The 24,887-nt window shown below is 36.5% G+C and overlaps 1 protein-coding gene across 3 annotated transcripts in view; it reads right to left on the minus strand.

The window, feature by feature from the left end:
• The window catches only part of AHR (aryl hydrocarbon receptor), a 55,223-nt gene extending 33,167 nt beyond the window's left edge, over nt 1-22,056 (minus strand). The window contains exons 1-2 of one of the 3 annotated variants that reach the window (XM_032873845.1): nt 21,849-22,056; nt 10,479-10,666 (exon numbers count right to left, since the gene is read on the minus strand). In XM_032873845.1, the coding sequence (XP_032729736.1) occupies nt 10,479-10,666; nt 21,849-21,913 (253 nt within the window). In that variant the 5' untranslated portion in view covers nt 21,914-22,056. Of the gene's footprint in view, nt 1-10,478; nt 10,667-10,918; nt 10,997-21,848 lie in introns of those variants that run through there. The other 2 variants (XM_032873852.1, XM_032873862.1) reach the window with 2 other exon arrangements.
• Nucleotides 22,057-24,887: the final 2,831 nt, after the last annotated feature.

Below are 24,887 nucleotides of genomic sequence, written 5' to 3' on the forward strand. Positions count from 1 at the left end.
AGTTTTTCTCCCACAAGTATTTAACCATATCCATTTGCTATATGGCATTTTCCTTCCTTATACATCTAAGCTTGGATTTCCACTTCTCCCTATAAGCCAACTATTTCCTCTTTGAAAAACATGCTCTGAATCGTTCAACAGAGAAATTCATAAGGGAGAAATACTGGCATGTGGTAAACTATATTTTGAATGTTACTATAGTTTTCAATTAAACAGAAAGATGACATGGTAAATATCTTGTGCCAGGAAAAAGCATAAGACTTCTAAATCTCTTTGTGTTGATACAAATTAAATTTATTTTATAATAATATTTATCATCTCCCTTATTACTTCTGGCAGAAAAAGTTAAATTCCATTCCCTCAGTGATAGAAGCTGAGGAAGCATAAAGGAAAGCAAAGCTATCACTATAAAATTCAACCACATAAACCTCTATAAATTAGAAAGAGTTAAGTAATACAATATTTCTCAAAAATAAACAGTCCCAGCTTAGTCCAGGATGAATTAGTATTTACAATAATATATTAAGTGTACCTAAGGAGAGGTTTTTCTATGTGCTTTGGGGTAAGAGAGATATTTCATTTCAACACAAAGTTTTTATTTATTTGTAAATATAGTGTTCTTTTGAGGGGAAGAAGGAAGAGTCTGAAACTAAAGAAGACTACACTATAGCCTAAGTTTTCTGAAACACAAAGATTAGGTCTACACAGTTTACACAATAGTTTCTGATGATATTAGAGTTTTGTTTTTTTTTTCCTACCTAGAAATTTCTAATCACCAAGGCAGAATGAAACTAAATTCAGGCTTTTAAAAGTGCAAATGTTTGTTTATATCTTCATGATTGAATATAGGTTGCAAAACCGTAGTTTATGATCTTTTTAGCAAATCTAAAAAAACATCATCTTAAAGCTGAGTAAGTGCTTAAAAGTTAGACCTATTCCAGCTCTCAATTAAGTGGAAACCAACTTCCAAAGACATTTAACATTTTCCCACTTTCACATTTCATTATACACAATTCCATGCAACTGTGTTAGGTCACTGAATTAACAGAACCAACAAGAGCAGTTAGTTTACCTTTTCAGTGGGGAGGGAGTTGCACTGAGCTTTCCACATATACAAGAGTGGAATTCAAACTGCATTCTGCAGCAGACTTTAATCAAGTAGAGCAGTGACTCTCAAAATTCCAGACATTAGAATCAACAGGAAGGCTATGGCTATTAAAACACATTACTGCACTTCACTCTAAAATTGCTGCTTTACCTAGACAATTATCATATGGTTTCACTTATTTGTGGAACATAAGGAATAGCATGGAGGACATTAGGAGCAGGAAGAGAAAAATGAAGGGGGGTTGGAATCAAAGGAGGAGACTAACCATGAGAGACTGTGGACTTGTGGACTCCAAGAAACAAACTGAGGGTTTTAGAGGGGACGGGGTAGGGGATGGGTTAGCACAGCGGTGGGTATTAAGGAGGGCACGTATTGCATGGAGCACTGGGTGTTATACACAAACAATGAATCATGGAACACTATATCAAAAACTAATGATGTACTGTATGGTGACGAACATAACACAATAAAATAAAAAACATATAACTAAATAATTTCTGATTTAGGAGATTTAGGGCGGCGTTTTATGGTTTGCATTGCTAAGAAGTTCCCAAGTGATGCTGAGGACCAGGTGCCATATTTTAAGAATCAGTCACTTCAGAAATTCATGATCTTGGAAACTCACAGTTTTGGAAATAACTTACAAATGTTACAGATCTCATTGGTTTATTATTTTCTAAAATTATCATTCCTCTACTTAAAGAGTGCTCTTATTAATATGAATGTCTTCAGGAAATAACTCAATGCCAATTTTACAAAGATCAAAAGAGAAGCACAAAATTTAAGACTGACACAAAGAATTAGAATTCTGTATGTATACAAATACAGCAAGTAGGCACTCTGCCCAGCGTTTATAGCCTCACCAAAGCAAGCCATGTCACCTCTCCCTGAATAAATTGTCAAGATTTAAGTGTGTGCCCCTTCTGAAAAAGGAAACAACATGGGGGAATAAGTTATTACATATTATGCTAAAAGGCTAAAAAGTTTATTAGCAAACTTCCATCTCTAAATCAAAATACAAAATTAATTCAAGAGATTGTCAGATGATATGATGACCAGGTCTGAAAGGCCTCTAAGCATATTCCACAATGACCACAAAATTATCCATTAAAACAAGTAAAATATCAGTATTCCACAAGAAATAATTACAATTTCTATAACAATTTTAATTATAAAATTGATTTCACACATCTCATTTTTTAGGATAAATCCACCACAAACTTAAAGCATGGGGCACACAAGCATTCTTACCGTCCATGCTGATAAGATGAAGACCCTGGGCAACAGTGAGGTTAGAGGTCATCTCTAAGGCCACAGGATTAGCCTCCACGTCTCCTGCTTGTCAGTGCTTTTGTTCTATGACAATCTCCCTCCACCACGCTAAGTTAAAGAGAAGGAATGCTGCCTCCGTAACATATAGACCAAGACATATGACACCAGGCACTATCAACAATCCAGCTGACAAAAGAATATCTGTAAAAGTGATCATAAAAGGCACCCCCACCTAATATGAGAAAATTTGAGGCTAGAAGAAACCAGAATAATCCAATACAATTTTAGGCTAAATTGATTAGATGTGACTGCTTGTTTCCTTTCTCACCCTCCTACTGCAAACACCTAAATGGTTTTCTGGCTTCTATGGACAATCAAGGACCATGATAACTACTCCTATAGTATTATGATTTTTTTGTATGGACTTTAATTTCATTTTAGTTTATACTTTCAAGTGCAATTTTCTTTTGACCCCCTAATTTAAGAACTTGAAACACCAAATGAAGGCATCTTTATGCAAACTATCACCTCAGCAGTTTTATATTCTATATACACACAGATTTGCTTTCCTCAACCTCTGTTCATACTTAAAACATCTCATCTCTGATATCTTTCCTGTTATTCTATTTGCTCTCCTCTGGAATATTTTATTCACTTTCATAATTTAGAGTATTATTCCCACTATATTACAATGACTCCAATCTAAATCTCCACCTATGAATAAATGAATTTCAGTTACTGATTTAAAATGGTTGATCAAAAAGTAGAAAAGCTGTGTAAGAGCATGATTTAAAAATAAGACATAAACATGATTACTACATAAAATGATTAGTGGTAACATAACTGCATTTCATCACGGGCTCTAAAGTGATCAATTTTGTGCTCTATGTGAATACAGTTTCTAAAACACTGTAACAGGAAGATGTAGATTTCTACTAACCAGATCACAAAGCCACATTAAAAAAATCAAACAAATTAACTACTTGTTTTTTGGAAATACTTGTCAAAGCAAATAAATACTCAGTGATGAAAATATCCTAGATAAAATATCATAAAATACTAAATTTATTCATAGAATCTGGGGCACCTGGGTGGCTCAGTTGGTTTAGCATCTGACTCCTGATTTCAGCTCAGGTCATGATCTCAGGGTCATGAAATCAACCCCGCAGCATCCCAGCTCTGTGTTGAGCACATGGCCTACTTGAGATTCTCTCTCTCTCACTCCCTCTGCCCCTCCACCCCTGCTCATGCTCTCTCTAAAAATAAATGTTAAAAAGTTCATAGAACCTAATGAATCTAAGTTAGAATATTTGAAGAAAAGAGAAATTAAATTCCTTATCCAAAAAGATCATATTATTAAATGTAAGAGCCAGGATTTAAATACAACTTCAACTAGACTCAATAAGAATATTCTACTATTCTTTTTATTCAACCATGTTTCAATTTGCATAGATTTGAGAATAAAGGCCATGCATTAAAATTTAAAAGAATTTATAAATTTTATAGCTTTAGTTATGGAAACTATCATGAATGTTATAATTAGTTACATGCTTTAGAATATGAATTCTGGGGGAAAAAAGGCTCAATTATAAAAAAGTAGATAATACCAGAGATAAAAGAAACTTAATACTATATGATGATTTTGAATGTGCTCATCTTTTAGGCAAACCACCACAGATATTTCTAGAATTAAGAAATCATATTTGCTGTAATACTTTGATACCAAAATTTTTGTAAACTACTTGGTATACAGTGACTTTAAAGTATAGCAATGCAGATAAAAGTAGCATACAAATCCCATGAATGAAAAGCATACATATAAAACCACCAAACTTTAAAAAGCTTCAATTTCACAAGTGCTTTTTATATATTTCTCTGCTTGTTCAAACTCATTTTTTACATGTATGTTTCTCAAGATAGTGTTCTGGGTTACACAGGCAGCAAAACAGGATGGAAATCCAGAGAAACACACAAGCTGAAGATGAATAAACACAACAGCTCTCTTTTGAAAACCTAATTAACTGGAAATGAACTGTTAAATAACTAAAAAAAGGAAGATGAAGAAAAGAGCACAGATAATTTTTAAATTTAAAATAAAGTCAACAAAGATCCCTGGTAAACAATGAGATCGAATAAATGTGAGCTCATCACATCATGTAAATTACCTGTTGTCATCATCCCCTCTCAGAGCATTTTTTGACTTCGTGAATTTAGAACATTCCAATATGTAAATATTACTACACTTTATAAAATGATGATTGTTTTAAGTATGTGTAATGATTCAAGAATCGGATGTCGTTCTCCTCTGTCACCTAGTTCTTAAACTAACCAGAAACTGTTCCCTATAAAGGCAGGAGCTGGGAATTAGAAACTCAGATCCCCAAACTCACTTCCATCAGGCTTCCTAAAACCTAGACAAAATTAACTCTTTCTTGTTTCTAAGTTTCCTTACCACAGATTAAATTTATAGACCTCAGTTCTAAAGATGCCACAAAGAATAACCCATGACTTAGATATAATGGAGGAAGTAAAAAACCTCACAGTTAACAAATTTTAGTGGTATGATATGTACTATGAATATTTTACCGAAATAACAAATATTACATGCCACTGATCCCTACTATTGCCTCACTAAAAGAAAACTTTTCTGCCTTTTCTACCTCATTAGATACTTGGGTCTCAGCAGAGATATGAATTAACCATACCCATGTTTTTAATTTTGGGGATGTTGTCCAAAGGTAAAATAATTTAAACACAAACACTTACATAATGATGCATGTTTTAAAAAGTGATAATGAAATTTAACCCAATTTTTTTTATGTGCTGCAACTGCTCTTTCTAAGAATAAAACATTACCATACTGATTCCGATTGGTCAACAAGCCCAATGTCCGCTGTTTGACCTGGCACTAAGAGACACAATATGGGAGGAAACAAGCCTTTCCCTTCACATCAACCAATTTCAGAGGCTGGGCTATAACCACCCAAATCCTAGTCTCCCCAAATAAACTATTATTGATCATAGTCATTAAGTTATTTAAACTTATTAGATATCTTCCCTCTCAGAGGTAACATGATATTTGAGTTTAATACTCATTTTGTGCAAAAAACAAACAAACAAACAAAAAAAAACACCCAAAACCAAAAACAAAACCTATTTTGTGACGTTAAGGCTCCACTTTTCTTTTTATAACAAAGCAAGGTTTAATCTTAACATGCTAGAATTTGGTGAAAAAGTCTGAAAATAATTTTAAAGATTTTAGGCTTTCAGCCCATATTTCCAGGACCTAAGTCCATACTGACTTGTCAGATCACAGCTCCATTTGGTCATTTAACTGTCTTCAGGTCTGCACTGACTTGATCTGTCTTGAGAGGCAAAAATGGCCCTTTACCATGTTTAATTACCCACATCAGAAAACATCAATTTTGGATTTGGGGTATTTATTTTCTAAAAAAACACTAAAGACTCTACGGAGAAACCTCAAAGATACGTAATTTCGAGAAGTCTTCCGGGGAAAAAAGTAGGTAACATAAAAGAGCAGTGTTACTGTGGAAACTGAATAGAACTTAAACAGCTTTTGCTATTTTAATTAGTCTCTCCTTATTAATATATTGAGGTTATTAATCCTTAAAACATGTCTACATGTTTCCACTGTGCAGAAACTAATAATAAAGTATCACCTTATTCTGGAATTTTTAACCTATCAAATTTACAAAGGGAATGATTTTTTTTTTAAAACACTGAGTCTATTTGCACATTCCATCTATGCTGACAAAAATTTTAAATGTACCAAGATTGCCAGACTGCTGGGAGGTACAAAAGGAGCATCCAACGAAGAAGAAAACAACCAGTGAACCACGAACAAGATAATACCCGTAAAGAGAAGGCAAAGGAGCAAAGAGATAGCTAACGAATGCAAAGGGGAGTACTGATTTGAGAATAGTAACAGTTGATACTAATTTGTCCTAAAAAGATGTATGTAGCTTTCACATTTGCATCCTTAAATCCCTATACACATTTCACTGTACGAGCAAGCCAATCAGAGGCCATGTACAAAATTCTACTGCTATAATTCCACAAAATATTTTTCACATCTGTTTATTTATAAATAGAGACGAAGATAACTAATGGAATGAATAACTATAACTGGTTACTAACAGATTATCTGGAAAGAGCAAAATATTAACATCTTACAGTAAGTTCCAGACCTGTATTTTTAAGTACATAATCTAGAATTTCAATGTTTGCATTTTACATTGTCTTTCAGATGTAAGTTAGTGAAACTGAGATAATATTTACTGACCGCCTACCATGGGTCAGACATTGCTCTAAGTGCTTAAGATACAGCAGTACACATAATATCCCCAAGGAGTTTCCATTATATTTAGTGAAACAGGCGCAGTACTTTTAAGTACACCAGAAAAGCCACAGCATGATAATATAAAAATGAAACATTTTATAATGATTAACTCATCCGCAGCATAAACAGAGTATGAAGTAAAAAATAATTCCCTGACCAGTCTCTTCATTATCTAGAAGATACACAGTTCAAGAGTTTTCAAGGATTAAACATCCAAAGATTTTCTCAATTAGTTTTTCAGCTCAAACCAAAACCAGTATCTAACAAAACTTCAGATCTTCTTACTTCCCTTGAAAATGCTACCTAAGTATTGCATTAATAATATTGAATAGGTACATTTCTAAAGGGTTTCCCATACTCTATTTGTCACAGTTGCTGAGACACTATTAGAACTATTAGAGAACAGAAATCTTTTTCTCCCTCTTTTTCTTTTTGGTGAATTCAGCACCCACACCGTTTAGAATAAAGTACAATATCAAATTACGAAGAAATTGCTTCTTCCTTTACCATAACTGAAAAATGCCTAAATCTTGTCCTAGTACTTCAAAGTTATATTTCACAATGTTTTGACTAATTAGAAATGGATAGATATTATTGTACTTAAACTAGAAGTGCTCTTTTCAGACCGTCAGAGCAGTAAGGTCACAGCTCCAGAGTTTAAGAAGATCCACCCAACCTGGATTATTTAAACTCGCAATAAATAGATGTATTTTCTTGGAAAAATATCTATTGTTACAGTAAAACTTGAGTTTCCTTTCTAACAAGATTGTATGATTACTCGTTTATATTGTTCTTTCCGCAGGAATTCACACACCCCCTGTTTGCATCCTGTTATTCACTTAGAGCTTCCCTTCACTTCGCTATACTGTTTCCCTAATAGTGGGAGACTGGCTTTAACTACACATAAAGATCCTCATCAGTCAACATGCTCCAAGTCTCCTTGTTTGCATCATTTAGTATATGTTTAGGTCTTAGGAATTATCTTGAAAAATTTATTGTCTTTGTCCTTACAAACTACCACACTGCCTTCCTAGATCATGGAGGTCTGGAGAAGACTATGGGATCTTTTCTACTGATTATTTCCCTCACCTTCCACCTAATTCTGTACCTGTATTGAACAACCTAAGAAACTACTTAGGGTATGCACTCCACTGAAACCTAAGCAAACACATTTACAGTCTTCCCAAAATTTTATACATTTCGGTTTGTCTTTCTGAAGGCAAAGAAAAAAAATTTTAAGTAATTCAGACATAATCAAAGCCAAGTTAAATCAGTGCCTCAGACTCACCTAGGATGCATACGAAAAATACAGATTCCCTGGTTCTACATAGGAACTACACAGAATCAGCATAAGAGGAACATGCCCTAGAATCCGCTAAGTTTTAATAGGCTTTCCATGTTGTTCTCATACATAATGAAGTTAAAATATCGGTAATGCAAAGGACCTAAAATGAAAGGTAATATAATTGATGAAGGAATGACACATATAGAGTAATAAGATCCTTCTGTTAAATACACTGAACCAGAATAAAAAATAAACTCATTAATGAAAAGTTAAGGAAATAATTTTTAACACCTAAGAACTCCATAACGAGCCCTGATAAGCTATTGCATTCTTTATAAGGTAGGCTTAGAATGTCCTTTACTTGAGACAGACATGTCTAACCATGAAAAAAATATGCACATATATATGCATATATATATAAATTTATACATTAAATATGCATATATTATCTTAATTAGCACGTACACACGCGTGCGCACACACACACGCACACACACACACACTGCCTAGAAAACAGCAATGATTTTAATACTTAAATGGCAGCTGGCTACTTGCTAAGCTGCTTCAATCCTGATCCATCACTTTTGAACAGAGCACAAAAAATACATTTTTTTTCACTTTTTAACATTTATAGTTTGATTTCCCATTACAGAGGAGCAGAAAAAGAAAAAGGCAAAATGACTAACATCAATTCATCTTTACCAGAGTCAAGGAATATCTCTCTGGCTTCTGGGCTGTAAAATCTCTAAGGGCAGGGACCCCATCCTACATGTCATGGAACCCCTCCACCCAAAGATCAAGCCATGAGCACCGCACGTGAACAAACGCTGAGGGTTCGGATAGCATTCCACAAAGCCAGGAATGCCTCGAGGTTACAGTCTACAATAGGGGCTCCCAAACTGCCACATGCATCTAATCCCACCACTCGACCAGAGTTTGACTCTGCAGGTCTAGGGTGGTGCCCAAGACCTGGCATTTCTAACAAGTTCGCAGGTGACACTATTGCTGCTTGTTTGGGGACGGCACTTTGAGAGCCACAGAAAGTCTTCAGGACTCCACTATATAAATGATTCCTAGAAAAGAGAAGTAACTGTCATATGGTTCGGAAAAACAACACAGGGCATCTAGAAACCAGGGTTCTAGTCCCAGCGCTATCACAAAATGACTACGTAGTTGATAAACATACACACGCACACCACTGAATACCACATAATCCATCTCCAAGATGAAGGATCTGGTGTAGATGAAAACGGAAAACTCAAAGACTTGATAGGTCAGAAAAAATTTAAGTGTCACTATAAACCCTGAACCGCATAATCTTCCCTGAAAGGATCATCCTCATATCAATGTATATTGCCCAAACCACAACTGTTAAACAACATGGCTTTGATCCAAGATAAAGAACATACACAGCAAGCAAAGGAAAAAAATGTCCAGACTAAGCACTCAAACCATTTAAATATAAACCTAAAGGGAAATAACTGTTTTGCAATATTCTAAACACAAATTATACATTCAAGCATCTGTAAATGTGTCTAGGGCAGCGGTAGCAGCGGCATCTGAGAGCTTGTTAGAATGCAAAATTTCTGGCCTCCACCAGAAATTACCTACAGAATTAGAACTTTCATCTTAACAAGATCCCTATGTGATTTGTAAGCACATTAAAGTTTGAGAAGCCCTGACAGGCCACTGAGATTTCGACCATTAATTCTTTACTGCTGTTTGTAAAATAACATGATATATTTAAAAGACTGAACATTTCCTGAAAAAAAAAAAAAAATCTATGTCTTACTTATAAACAGATAAAAGGAGAAACTGAGGAATTATTTTACATGAGAAGATACACTGAAATATTACCTTCAAACAAAAACTTCCATTTAAAATACTATGAAATAACATATGGTTAAAAGGTAACCACCTAACTCAAATCACTAACTTCAGGGCTAAGTAAAATGAGGTATAGGGAAGCTAAGTGGTTTGATTAAAATCAAATAGTTTGTCATTGGCACAATGGAGAGTGAAATCCAATTCTACTGACTCCTATAATAACATATTCTTTCTGGTGGAAAAAAATTTAAGGACATTTTCCTGGAGTAAATTACACAGTTAACATAAAGTAGAAGTGTACCTAATTTTTAAAGAATGAAATATCTACACAAAACATATTGAAGGAAATCAGCAAAAAATATGTCATAGTATATGTGTTTTGGTCCATTAAAAAAAAAGAGAGAGAGAAACTTTCAAAATTTGAATTGGAAGAAAGAGAACTGGAATCTGACGAACTAATAGGGGCATAACATTCAAACATACGATTTTCAAAGGATGACACCACATGTCATTTAAGTGGCAGCATTTTTTTGATGAATGAATCTGGAACACTTATTTTTAGAAATACTAAAAGTTTGGCTTTGTTACTTAAATTTTACCATACATTAATAAATAAAACTTCTTACCATCAAAGAAGCTCTTGGCTCTTAGGTAACTGACACTAAGCCTGAGAACTGAAAGTTTGTCCAGCTTATTAATAACATCTTGGGGAAAAGGCAGCAGATTGGCCAAACGGTCCAACTCTGTATTAAGTCGGTCTCTATGTCGCTTGGAAGGATTTGACTTGATTCCTTCAGCTGGGATTGGCTTGACACTGGAAAACAAACAAAATACCACAAAATACTTTAAACTACATAGAGCAAAAATTTCTATTGTATTATAGCTCCTAAATATTTCTCTAATCAAACAAACACCTAAAATGTACTTCAAGTTAACATAAATCCTCTCAAAATACTCCTTTCGTATCTTAATTAAGAAAAACAAGGGAGTGGGTAAAATTCTTCATAATGTTTTTTTAAAAGCTTATGGACCCATCTTAAGAAAATGCTGAGTACATCTTATGTACCTCATACTTCCTCTACTTCATACATTTGTGGTATCATGATTCCCAATAACAAATCCTAGTGGATTTTTCTTCAAACCCAGCCATTGTTATGGAAAGAAAAAAAAAGAAATCTGTAATAAATTATGTGAAAATTATGCTTCTTTTGCTATCTTCTACAAGAAGCATCTTGGAACAATTTATGATGTAGATAGATAAGAACTACCCTAAATAAAAAGCTTATCTTTATCACCCCCAACTTCCTCTATTTAACACTTTCATCCTGTCAGTGACAAGTATTCAAAGCCCTCTGGTACCTCGGATGGTCATCCAGCATCTAATGGGGTCCTCCAACATTAAAAAAAAAAAAAAAAATTGACTTTATTTATACTCATTGATCAACAGATATCAGATGTTAACTGTGATTACTGGCTAATTTTGCTTTTAGGACTGGTCAATAATTCCAAATAAATATTAGCTTTCATAGTTAATATCTCAATTAGAAAATTCAATGAAACTCCAACACTTAGCATGATTTTCATAAGAGAGAAAAGATATTTATGGTTAGCAGTAGAACTTGAGCTTAGAAATGAGAAACTGGGTAACTTCCCACAAAGGGCTTAGCCAGGTTTTCATAGCAGATATCCACTGTTTAAAATGAATTTACAGATCATCAGACATCCATACTGAAATATAGAGAAGATATTATACAGCAAAGTAGATCATGGTTCTGCACCTTTCCATTTGCCATAAAATAAAAAATTATGCAGGGTATTCTTACAACAAAGACTCTTCCACCCCAGTTTTTATTGAGAAAACAAAGAGATTTTCAACAATTCAAATCATAGTATCTTAAAAATAGAAACTGGCTTGAACATAGTGCTATTAATTTGATTTAATCACAAATATTTCTAGATACTGTGTTTTCAATGTCATCTATGGTGAATATATATAAATTAACAAGTCAATATAAAATTTAAATGTTTTAATATTGTCCCTAACAAATAATTTCTAGAACTTGTCTGTTTCTATTTTTATTACAGTTTGTTATTTCTACAAAAATAAGAGTTAATAAATTGATAAAGTATATGGCATTAATTCAAAGTAAATCAGGTACTTTCTCCAGACTGTTTGTATAACTGCATACTTAACAGAAATTGGTGACTATTTCTCTAGGTGTTTTCCCCTAATCATACTACATTTATACTCAAATTCAAATTATCTTAAATTTCTTCAATTAATTTCAACTGAATTCCAAATATTACCTATAATGAATGCCGACCTCACTGAGTAATTCTCTACTGATTGATCACTTGTTAATACAAATATTTCCTTGTACTTATCATGTCTTGGGTAGTCTAGGAAGACATTCTCCTACATATTCAAAAATTATGATAGGAGCAAAGTATGTGAGCAAAGGTTTGAAAAAAGATTTTTATAGACAACGTGATATTAGATGGGCCTTTAAAGATAAAGGAGGTTTCAGGAGGAGGCAGGACTGAGAAACGATGAACTGTGGTAAGTCCCCTGTGGGGAGTGTGAAGCCCAGAGAGCAAGAGAGAGAAGAGGGAAGCTAGTTAGGCCACATTCTTGCAACAGTGACCGCCTACCGTGAGCCAATCAGACGACTCAGCAGTGAACAATGCATACTAAAGTTCCTGTTCTCATGAAGCTTACATTTCAGTGGAAGACACAAATAAATAAATGAATGAACAAACATAAGACTTTGGGGGCTGGTAAGTGTTAAGAAGAAAAATAATAAGCAAGAGAAGGAATTAAGGACTGACAAGGGTGCTGGTTTTGAGAGCTGGGAAGGGTCTCTGGTGTTCTGCTGCAGCACTGACATAGCTACGGCCAGAGAGTGAGCCCTGTGGGTGTCTGATGAAAAAATGTTGAAGACAGAGCAAACAGCAAATTTCCTCCCAGAAATGGTATAAAGTTAGACTTTGGTATCTAGGACTCATCTTTCAGCTGGAATTTACATGACCAGTCTTGTATTTTACTAAGCTGACTCTGGCTATGGAGAGGACAAAATGCAGGGCAGCTCTCACCGAAGCTAGCACCGCTTTCTGAAATACAAATCCATGTCACTCCTCAATTCAAACCTATCAGTGGCTCTGCACAGTCCATGTTCCTTAGCCTAGCGAAAAAAAAAAAAAAAGGCTTCTGGATCTTTTACGGTCCCCTAACTGTCGTCTGGCCTCATTCCTCCAATCAAATCCTTTCCTGTCCATTATTCGCCAGAGGGAAGAAATTACTTTGTTACCAATATATGCTTTGGTACTTCATACATGCTACTCTCCAGAATCCTCCTGTTCTCTTCCATCAGCTTCAAAGCCCTGCTCAATTCGCTCACTTTTGGGAAGTCCTCCCTGCCCTACTCACAACGCATCCCTCCTGTACGACTTCTGTACCTTGGGCATCAGAGGCAAATGTCTTATACAACCACTCCATTAAGGAATATCCTGTGCAGATAGCATTTCCAACAAGCTGAAACTGAAATCTTGCACTCCTGGTAGCTTTCCAGCAATGATTATAAAACATCAGGGAGAAGACAGTAACAAACCTCGAGGCAAGACAAACTGATAGGACACACACAGAGAAGAAAAGGAGCACTCAAGATATTCCTCCACGTGGTACTGCTGCCTATCTCGTGCTGGCTCCCAGCTGACTTCAACCCTGAGCTAGGGCAAAACACTTCTTGGCAAGATGTCAAACGGCCCACAGCTCCCGTGTGTTATTATGCACATTATGGAAGGTTTAGCATGCGATCAAATTTCCTAAGTTACATAACCGGTGTTACATATACTTGTTTGTTGTTCTTATTACTATGTAGCTTTTATCATTTTTGTATCTCTGTTGCTCAGCACAGTACTTGACATAGAGTGAACTTCCAATTAATGTCTGCTGATCAGAAGTATCCAGAAAAAAAGTAATCAGAGCCTCACCAAAGGCAGTGACAGTACACATAGTAAGATCTGGCATGAGACGTTTAAACATAGCACTTTGTGTCCACCACGAAGTTTGCTATATACCAAGACACAAACGTTTGCTGATGGGGCAAGAAAGTATGGAAGCGGAAAACACTGAATGAGGAAGAGGTTGCTAATTACTGAAATTTGTAGCTTGAGGTAATAACTGTATTCCTAAGGGATGGTACACCAAAGAGAAAGAGACTTGAGGACTGACCTCGATGATACCAAATTTAGGTATAAGGTTGAGGATGAGACACAGGCAAAGACAACAGAGGATGAATTATAAGAAGATGGGAAAAGATCCAGGGCAGAATATTTTAAAAGTTACACAACAAAACCAAATGTACAGAAAAATGAAGTAAGGTCAGAGCTGAGAAGTATCCAGAGGGCATGGCATTTCAAATACACTGTTGTAAAAGCTAAAGTAACAGACATGACATGCTTTTTCACTGATTTTGTAAGAAATATTCAGAACTGGGCACCTGGGTGGCTCAGTGGGTTAAAGCCTCTGCCTTTGGCTCAGGTCATGATCTCAGGGTCCTGGGATCGAGTCCCGTGTTGGGCTCTCTGCTCAGCAGGGAGCCTGCTTCCTCCTCTCTCTCTGCCTGCCTCTCTGCCTATTTGTGATCTCTGTCAAATAAATAAATAAATAAAAATCTTAAAAAAAAAAAAAAGAAATATTCAGAACTATTTTGTGAAACTATCTCAACCTTATCTATACATTTTAAAGATGCATATAATAAATATAGAGAGTAAACTTACATCCATTGCACTCAACTTTGGTTACACTAGTACTTTTACTTTTGTTACCGCCTTTAAATCTATGCCAAAATATACTGCCAAGCATCTATTTAAATAAAAAGCCACATCTGAAATACAAACAAACATCCCTGTAAGATTAGATTTGAAAGATCTGAAGTAGATATCTCTTGAAATAGAGACCACTGATGTTGATATAGCAAAGGAGCTATTTATTATGTTTTTTTAAACTTTACCTCAGAAACCTTGTCCCAACCTGCAAATCAGAACTGTTGTGAAATCAAGACTCTAGTTGACTCCCTGCCGTGCTTCTGTTTTAAAGCCCTGTGTGCTGTTAGTACTGCTGTTAACAAGCCCAACAGCACAGCCAATGCCAGTTTGAGCGCCATCTTTAAAGCCTTTTTCATATCCCAGTGTAGAACGTCTTAGGGGCATCTCTAGCGCCCAGTGCGGAAAGCAAAGTTAAAATTTTAACCCAGTTTAGTCATAAAAATTACCTTAACTGTAAATGTTTGTTTTTATACACTTATCATAAAACCTCAAATGACATACAAAGATATAGCTTCAGTAATCCTTTGAAATTAAAGCAACATTTTCTAATAGAGATTACCTACTGCAGTACTGAGTCTGCTCTATCAGCATTTTCCTCTCAGTGATTTAATCTATTGCCAAATGTCTTATTCCACATACTAATAAATTGTTTGTCTTTACTTCCAATGTCTCTCATTCATATTTTCCAGAACTTGGGCACCCCCTTCTCTCCATGTGATATGGTACTACTCTTCACTCAAGCCAACAGCCAATTGAAATATTCTTCAGTAATTCTCTGTACCCTAGTTAGTGACTATACTCAAGCCATTCATTCATCATTTCCACCCCATGGCTTCAGTGTGCACTTATTTATCTCTGACTGTAAATGTTGAATGTGTAATGTCTTAAATTATATGATTAATGTAATGTTGGAGAAGTGACCTTTAACACAAATGAAGTAAAATTTCATTGGCAAGCTGAATATAGGTGAATATTTTACTTCCCTAGATGGGGGAAAATCATCTATAAAAACTTCAGAGAATTCTAGCTGGAAGCCACTTTTAATGAGTCATATTTCTTCAGTCACTCTCTTGCTGTCACTCTATAGCTGTGGTAAGTCCTTTTTTTCTGAGGCAAGAAGCAATAACGCACAAATACTTTACAGTCTCTAGGACCTTATAGGTGAAAACCAGACCATGAAATATGCCCTAGAAATCATGGTTACTCCCAAAATCCTGAAAAAAAGTTACTGAAAATATTGTCCTTTACCTCTTCTTATGTTAATATACTTTTTTAAAAAAAAATTTCCATTGGAACACACATAAAATATATCTACCATACATAAAGCACTAAAACAAAAATTGTAAGTGGTCAGTCATTAAGTTAGTAAAGAATGCTCAAATACCCATGTGCATGATACTAGGAAGCTCTTGTTGCCACAAGGACAAATAAAAGACTGACCTAACCTAAAGAATTTATCTTTTTTACTAGGAGGAGATGCACGGTAAAAAGGCAAAATCAAACACAATGTATCAGACAATAATCCAGTTGCCACAAAAGTGATGCCCAAGAGTTGAAAAAAGTAAGAGCAGGTAGAGTAATGAGGGCAGATTTCATGAAGATGTGACATGTAAATCAGATCTTAAAAGACAGGTAACTCACTTCCAGCTTCATGACCGCAGAGCATATAGCCCTCTATAAAGACCCTTCTCTTCAAACAAGTCGTGCCAGACAAGGAAAACATGAGACAGAAACAATAAACCTAACAGAGAACTAAAACCCAGATATTAATAATAAGAAGAAAAATAGGTAGAAACAAAATCAATGATAACATAGAACAGGAGGAAGGAAAATGTGATCATAGCATATTACTTAGCTCAGCAGTAAACAATATTTACAGTTAAAAAATAATGAAGCATCAAAAGTGTATTTAATCTAAAATAGTAATAAAGTTGTATTGGGAGGGTAAAGAAAGATGAGGGCAAAGGAGAAATGAAAGAACACTAATTAATAACTATCACAATAAAAGATCAACAGATAATACCTGTTATGCTAAAAAGAAGAAAGCATTATACACAATTTACTTTTTTTTTAAATTTACTGACTTTCTTAACCATGCATGTGTTAATAGGAATATATTGCCAAAAAAAAAAAAATTCAATCAAAAAAAGGGGGGAAAGCCAACAAACAACTGAAAAATATAAGACAAAGCAAAGCAATATGTAAAGGATACGTCAAGAAGAAAAATCTCCACTTATACTATTACTAACTACTATGACTACAACATACCATACACATACACATTTACATTCCCAACATTTATGTTCAATTACCTATCCCTCCTGTCTTTTTTGCCTATGAAATTGGCAAACCACATTTTAAAGCAAAAATGCAAGGGCACAGACACTCTCACATATAACCAATAGGAATAAATTTTCTGTAGAGTAATTTGACACTATATTTCAGAACACATTTGGCTCCACCTTGAAAGTATACATATAAAACTTTGAACTTCCAAATTCCACTTACAGGAATTTTTCCTAAGGAAACAACTAAGATTTGCCTGGAATTCATATATCTCAGGAGTGTTCTCTGAAATACTAAAGTATTAAAAGGCTGGAAATAACAGAATTTACTCCCCAAAGAAAAACAGTTAAGTTATGGAATATTCACATGATGGAATACTATGCAGCCACTGAAAACAGTATTTTAAAGGGAGGGAGGGAGGTAGTAAATTAAGAAGATTGTAGGAAAAGACTAAGAGGAAAGAGCATGAGTGCAAGTGTGGAGTTAAACAAAAGTCTGGTAAATGGTAAGTCATTTATTTCAGAACACTAAGTACATAAGGAGAAACACTGGACATTCAGGAAATCCCTAATATACACTATGTATCACTAAACTTATTCACATGAGCAATACTGTGAAGTTGGTAATAACATAAGCTTTGGAGACATAAAAAGGTGAAATCTGATATTCAAACTCAGGTTTTTCATTTACTACCTGACAATGCCGAATCTAAACCTCAGATTTCCATCTATAAAACATATTTATTTTAAAATAAAATGTATATAAAGCACCATGCACACAAATATGACAGTAAGTCCTAACAAACAGTAGCTTTTTGATAATTAAACCACTGTGCAAAAAAATCCACTTTCAAAGAACTGTGGAAGTAGAAATGTACTATTGTTAGAGATTTGCATGGTATTGATTTCTAAGTCCTTGTCCTAACTCCATACAATGCTAAGCGTACTATGTAAGTTTGTCAGTGGAGTAGCACCTTTCAGCCTAACCATAACTGAGAACATAATCATATACTGCCTCTTACAGGAGAACTGATTGTTCTGTGATAACATAAGCTGAAATTCTTTAAAGAATAGACTTTTACATTTCTGTTTCATTTATATCATCAACAACCTTTACAGTTTATAACAAGCTTTTGTTCTGTTAAGTTTAGTTGTGAAAGTGGCAGTGTAGGTGCTGACTGTCCTGCTCTATTGGTCAATCACTTGCTCAGATCTACAAAAGCAAGGAAACTAGACCTCATTCTTTAACTTAGACCTAAAGCTCCTTCAATTTATTTCTCACTTTTCCCTCTATTTGCCATTATTTTCCACAAATGCTGGTAACTGAACACTTTCACTTACTCATTTCACAGTTCCAATATGTAAGAGTCTTTACAGTCACTATGTACAAACTAAGTTAAACCATCTGAGAGAAAAATGATGGTGAAGCAATAATACGTAATTCAAAAGACTTATCTTTTTATTTTAAAAGCTATTTAGAGGGGCGTCTGGGTGGCTCAGTGGGTTAAAGCCTCTGCCTTCGGCTCAGGTCATGATCCCAGGGTCTTGGGATCAAGCCCCACATCAGGCTCTCTGCTCAGCGGGGAGCCTGCTTTCCCCTCTTTCTCTGCCTGCCTCTTTGCCTACTTGTGATCTCTGTCTGTCAAATACACAAATAAAATCTTTAAAAAAAAAAAAGCTATTTAGAATGGTATCATAGTACATTTATATAAAACATTTTTAGTAAAACAATACATAATTTTATTCTAAGTATTATATAAATGAGGCTCATTGGACTTAAATAGAACAGCAATTTAGCAAATATTGCAGGAAAGACCATTCTTTTGTATTATATAACATTATTATTATGTTAATAAAGGAAAAAGGATCATCTAAGACTAAGAAGTTATTACCAGTTCTGACATTTCATGATGGCTATCTTGACCACCATTACTGTGATTATCATTTTTAAGCGTAGATAGTATTTACTCAACACCTATTATTTACCAACAATCAGTAATACCTTCCTAGAAATACAGTAAATTGAAGTTCCACTAAAACTTTCTCTGTAGTAATAAAATTTTTAAAACTATAAAAATATATAAAGTTATTATTAAGAAAAAAGATTCGGTTTAACTCAATAGTGTGCTTTTAACCTATCTTGATGAGACAAATTAAGAAAGTTAACTAAGCAAAGTAAGCAAATGAAAATACTTTCATCTCCAAAGAAAATAAAACAGGAAAAATTTAAGTTTAAAAAAAAAAAACAAACCTGCCTGCCTTCCAAGCAGGTTTATTACATATAGAGCAACACTTTAAGGAAAGTTACAAAAAAATCCATTGCTAAGGGTATCTTATGAAAATGCCTTTAGGAATATGGGTCTGGTGCAAGGTTGGTTCATATGCTTTAATTTCCTAATTTAATTACTCCAAAAAGAAAGGAAACATTTACTGAGCATCTACTATGTACAAGATACTTCAGTGGGATTAAACTGAACACACAGAAGTTGTATTTCCTACCAATTAGATAATTTTCAATGTGAGATTTGCCACTAGAGGGAGTTTATCTTGTTTGATAAATTCACCTGAAGATGGACTGGAAGAACTTCAGGTTAAAGTTATCACCTACTTAACTCCAAAATTTTATGGAACTGTATATTAAAATGACTGTCTAAGTAACAGTCCTATAATTATAATAGCACATTTTTTCATTAAAATAAAATGACTCTCACTTAAGGGATTAAAATTAAATAGATCTCAATAGCATTTTCAGCTCAGACTGGATCTATTTTTCTGACAATGCTGGCCTATTTTAGACTTCGTTAGCTAAAAACTAGTAACTAAAAATTCATATTAAATTTAATATTAGGTTTAATGGCTACATTCCTAAAATAAACTTTGATTAATTGCCTTCTAGAGTGAACCATTTTTCATTCAGGTAAAAAGTTATAATCAATTTCACCTGATTCTGTAAATGCCCGGAGTAGGCTTTTCTTCAGAAGCAATGTAGTGATATTTTGAGGTATTTATATGACTAGAAGCAATGCATGGTGCTCAACAAAGATCTGATAAACATCTATACTAACTAAAATAAAATGAAGGTGAGTGTGGAAAATGCTTTAATTACACTGTATTATGAGAGATTATTAAATACAAATATATTAAAAGGTTTAGGAAGTCTATTAAAATGTTAAGATAAAATAATGAAAGGTACATCTTATACAAATAAAAAATAGTATATTTAAAGGGAAGATCTTTAATAAAATGTTAATTAAAGCCAAAGTTGTTAAACTTTATAATGAATACAATACTAAGGCTTTTGATTTTTTTTTTAAGTCATCTAGATACTTTGTTACAACAATAACTGAAACCTAAAAATTCACCACGGAGATGTTCAAGTTTTCTAACCATACACATAAAATCCATGATGTCTCTATTTTATATTATGCTAAGTGTACTACTGTATTAATAAATACATAGAACAGGCATTTGGGATACCTCTCAATTTTAAATAACCATCAAGGACAAGGTTAAGTTAGGCGAATACATTTTTATATAAGAAACCACTCCACAAAATGCATGTCACAGAACTGCCAAGACACAAAACTGCTGACTAGGCAGTATTCCTAATGTCAGCCCCACTGCAGGATAAGACTTCGAATTTTAATCAGTATATTTATAGGTTAATATCCTCTGTTAATCCCAACCCTAAATCTGAAGAACTATGATAACTGAAATTCTAAAAGGAAATTAAAACTCCAGAATAATGACACACAATGAAAATAATGAAAAATCCAGTTACTGGTTCCAAATCAAAATTTTAAACTGTTACTTTTCTGAGCTGAATTAATGACCTAAATTAAGTTTTAAGCAAAATGCACACTTCTGATTTGTGCTGAGTAAACGTTTGTGTTCTTAAAATGGTTTATGAAAATTTGAAAAATGTTAAGTAACTCAAAGATCATCATTAATAATAAACACATGAATACAGCCAACTCCCAGCAGTCAATCTGTGTCAAGCACAGATTGTTTTCTGAAACGTTATCTTAAAGTATTTACCATCTTACACAAATATCTCACCAAAACAAACAAAATATCTAAGTTTCTAATAGCTCTATTAGAATTGACAAAACTTTGAAGCAGGAGGAAAAGGTAATTAAAGAAAGATGCTAGGAATGCAAACGTCTGTCTCAATAATTCCAGCTCCAAATCTTTCAATTCACACACCCTAAAATCACCTCGAAAGTGTAAGGAAGTTCCCCCAAAGGGTGGCTGAACATACAAATCCCCCACTATATCCTGTCCACCACACTCATTCATCCCCGCTACCACCTCTATATATTTTACCGATAGATCACGCTGAGCGCTACAAAATTACTGCCAAGTAAGTAAATAAAAGCGCAGCAGAAACCCAGTTGCAGGGACCCAAAATATATCTTCACAGGAACTCAGAGCCTTTCTTACAGACGGCACGTGTTTAGCTCTTTAAAACATCTGGCCCTACCAAGGAATGGGAATAATAACCGCACTTTAACCTAACCCATGAGGATATTAAAAGTGGAAGGGGATTTCAAGGCGGTTTTATGTTAACTAATCCACCAGCCCCATAGGGCAGGCTAGACCTGTCAACAAATTAGGAACACAGAAAAGAGAACAGGGGTGCAGAAGGATGGGGGTGCGAGAGGGTGCGTGCGCGTCGGGGACCGGGGGAGGCGCGCAATTTTTTAAATGCAGTAATTAAAAATGGAAAAATCCAAGGCCTGGGTCTCTCCGCTGGCCTCCAAATCTCGATTCCACAGACTGTATCGCGAATGAACCTAATCTCCAGACCGCGAGGATTTGGGGGCGGGGTAGCGCCCCCCCCGCCCCCCGCACCAGCACAGGGGACGCGCTCCGGACACTCACGTTTTCTGCACCGGCTTCCGCCGCTTGCGACTGGCGTAGGTGATGTGGGCGCTGCTACTGTTCATGGTGCCCAGCCGGCGGCGGCTCCTTCCCGGGAGCGGGCGAGACTGCCCGGTGCCCGGGATCCGGCAGCAACCGGGACGACTGCAGTAGCCGGAGCCGGCTTCCACGAAATCACGCCCGCTCCACCTGTGTCCTCCCCAGGCGGTGGCTCAGACGCCGAGCGCCTTGAATGGGGGCTCCAGCAGCCCAGCGCGGCCAGGTGAGTTACCGGGTCTGGAGCGGAGGGGCGAGGGGCGGAGACCCGAGAGCAAAGCGGCGCAGGTGTCGTCTGCACGAGAGGAGGCGGCGCTGCGCTGTCCGCAGGTGAGGCGGCCCGGGTGGAGGAGGAGCCTGGCCCGCCGGTTTGGAATCCTGGCCTGGGTCGCGCGCTGTGGCGCCGCGCCCCGTGACCGTCGCCGCGGCCCCTTGGGTAAGGGAGGCGCTGCCGCGCTGCTCCTGGGGCTTCCCCTATGCCGGGTGCTTCCCGCCTGCCGAACTCGGACTCCGGCAGCACTCCGGTGCCACCAGCTTCCGCTCGGCTACGCGGCTGTCTCTGGTCCTAGTCACGTTCTCGGGACCGAGCGTCGAGTAGACTCTCCTGCGGCGCCTCTCGCAGCGGCACACACCGGCTGAAGAGCAGACGCGCCCCCGACCCCTCTCGGGCTCCGCCCACATATCGTAGCCCCGCCCCATCCTGTTGGCCCCGCCCCTCTGTTCCATTCCCTTGAGGGCCCCACCCTCCCTGCGTGTGATGACGGAAGACGTAAGGACGCGCCCCCGCCCTCCCTTCCAGTAGCCATCTTCTTGAGGTCAAGGGGGTGGACACTGTGGAAACATTTGCAGTCCAGAAAAGAGGTGTGACAACAGATTATGTAGTAGCCAAACTCTTTGTAGCTAGAGTAGCGCAACACAGACATACCAAATAGTGAGCTTAACTTCACCTACGTGAGAGTGACTCAGCAAACTTTTGGCTAATAATTAGAGCGAGTTGGCAGATAACCAATGGGACTCTAAATATTTTCCTAGAGGGGAAGACTTCATTCAGGAGGCCACATACGAGTTGAACTTGAAGGCTAAGAGTTTCCCTGGCCTTTAGTTTTGTTTTGTTTTGTCCGCATGCTAGACAATATAGTATCTTTTCCGCAGCCAGAAAAACATTATTCTACAGTCAGATTTCAGTGGGATGGAAAGGAAGCAAGAAAGAAGGAAATAACGCAGCATTTGGAGATGATAAGTAATCTGGTAGATTGGAGAGAGGAGCTGGAAGTGAAGTTCAGGAATTCTAAAACCAAATCACAAAGCCTTAATGAAGACTCTAGATTTTGTCCTGTAGTCAATGGAAGCCTTTTAAAGATGCTCAGCAGGAAGTGACCGTGTGGTGTCTCGCAAAGTCACTCTGGGAGGAACGTGCAAACTCAATTACAGGAGAGCAAGCCTGGATGCAGGGGGAGTAGTAAGAGAGTTGCTGAAACAGTCCAGGTCAAAGTCCAGGGAAGTGGCAGTAGGACAGAAAGAAGAAAAAAAATAGATGATGATAGAAAGGCATAAGGAAATAGAAGAAGACATCGATCTCAAATGTCTTCAAGATTTCTGACTCTGTGCTGATAACCAGGATAGTGAACACAAAGAGAGAAATATGTTTACATGTCAGGAACAGAAGGATATCCAGACTAAGATGTCTAGATGGTATCTCCCACCATATCCATTCCTACAGTTTGATATGTCCTCAAGCCTTTTCCACCTGGTGAGTTTGTAACCTCAAATTCGGTGCATCAATAAACTGAACTTATCATTTGGTTTAGCTGAAACTGCTTTATCATTGGCTCTGCCGTTCTGTAGATCCCCTATGAAATATCTCCAACTTCCCTTCCAGTTCTAATTATTACAGCAAATGCTATTACATTTTATTCTTTGCAATATCCCTAATTCATCTCCCTCCACTTTATTCTTCAATAATTACAGAAATAGAGTGCCCAACTCAAATGGTGTACTATTTGGGATTCTTAAACTGATATTAACCTCTCCACACCTTAATTCATCAAGAGTTATTTTGAGGGTAACAAATTTGTGTCAGGAATTGTGCTAGTACTGGGGAGATAATGGTGAACAAAAACAGAAATGTAGGGGCACCTGGGTGGCTCAGGGGGTAAAGCCTCTGCCTTCAGCTCAGGTCATGATCTCGGGGGCCTGGGATCGAGCCCCACTGGGGCTCTCTGCTCAGCAGGGAGCCTGCTTCCCCCACTCTCTCTGCTTGCCTCTCTGCCTACTTGTGATCTCTCTCTGTCAAATAAATAAATAAAGTCTTTAAAAAAACAAAACAAAAACAAAAACAAAAAACCAGAAAGGTACCATGCTTTCCAGGAATATTGTAATCTTGTAATCTTTTAGGGAATTTGACCTATTCATTAAGGCAAAGATTGGCTTTTCCAAAAAAATGGTAATTGAGCTGAGATCTGAAGGAGAAACAGGGTTACCTAGGAGAAAATAGGGCAAGAGCATTCCAAGCCAATGCAACAGTACAAGCAACATCCCTTTAGTCAGAAGGAGCTTGGGAGGTGTGAGGGACTAATAAAATATCAGGGCATCAATGGTGAAATTTGTGTTTAAAAAGTATCATCATAACTACAGGGTGTAGAACAGATTAAAGAGGGGAGGAGCAGAGTGGCATGGATGAAAGTAATACTCCTTAAGAAACCATTTTCTGTAGACTACCCCGGAGATGACAACTATTGACACTAGAGGAGAGGATGGTGGAGACGAAGAAAATTGAATAGATTCCATAGATATTTGGGAGGTCTTGGAGGATAGAGTGGACATATGACAGCGAGGGAAGAGGAAGTATCAAAAACTTAATAGTTTTCTGGACTATGTATCTGGCTATGTTACGTAGCATGTATTTTTGGGAAATTATTAATTTAGCATGGATCTCTCATGTTTGAGGTACCTTTGAGATATCTAAGGGAAGATGCCAGGTAGGCCATAGAATATACAAGTTTG

This window comes from Lontra canadensis, unplaced genomic scaffold (assembly GCF_010015895.1).
Source record: "Lontra canadensis isolate GAN:19392208 unplaced genomic scaffold, GSC_riverotter_1.0 scaffold2, whole genome shotgun sequence".
Taxonomy (NCBI): domain Eukaryota; kingdom Metazoa; phylum Chordata; class Mammalia; order Carnivora; family Mustelidae; genus Lontra; species Lontra canadensis.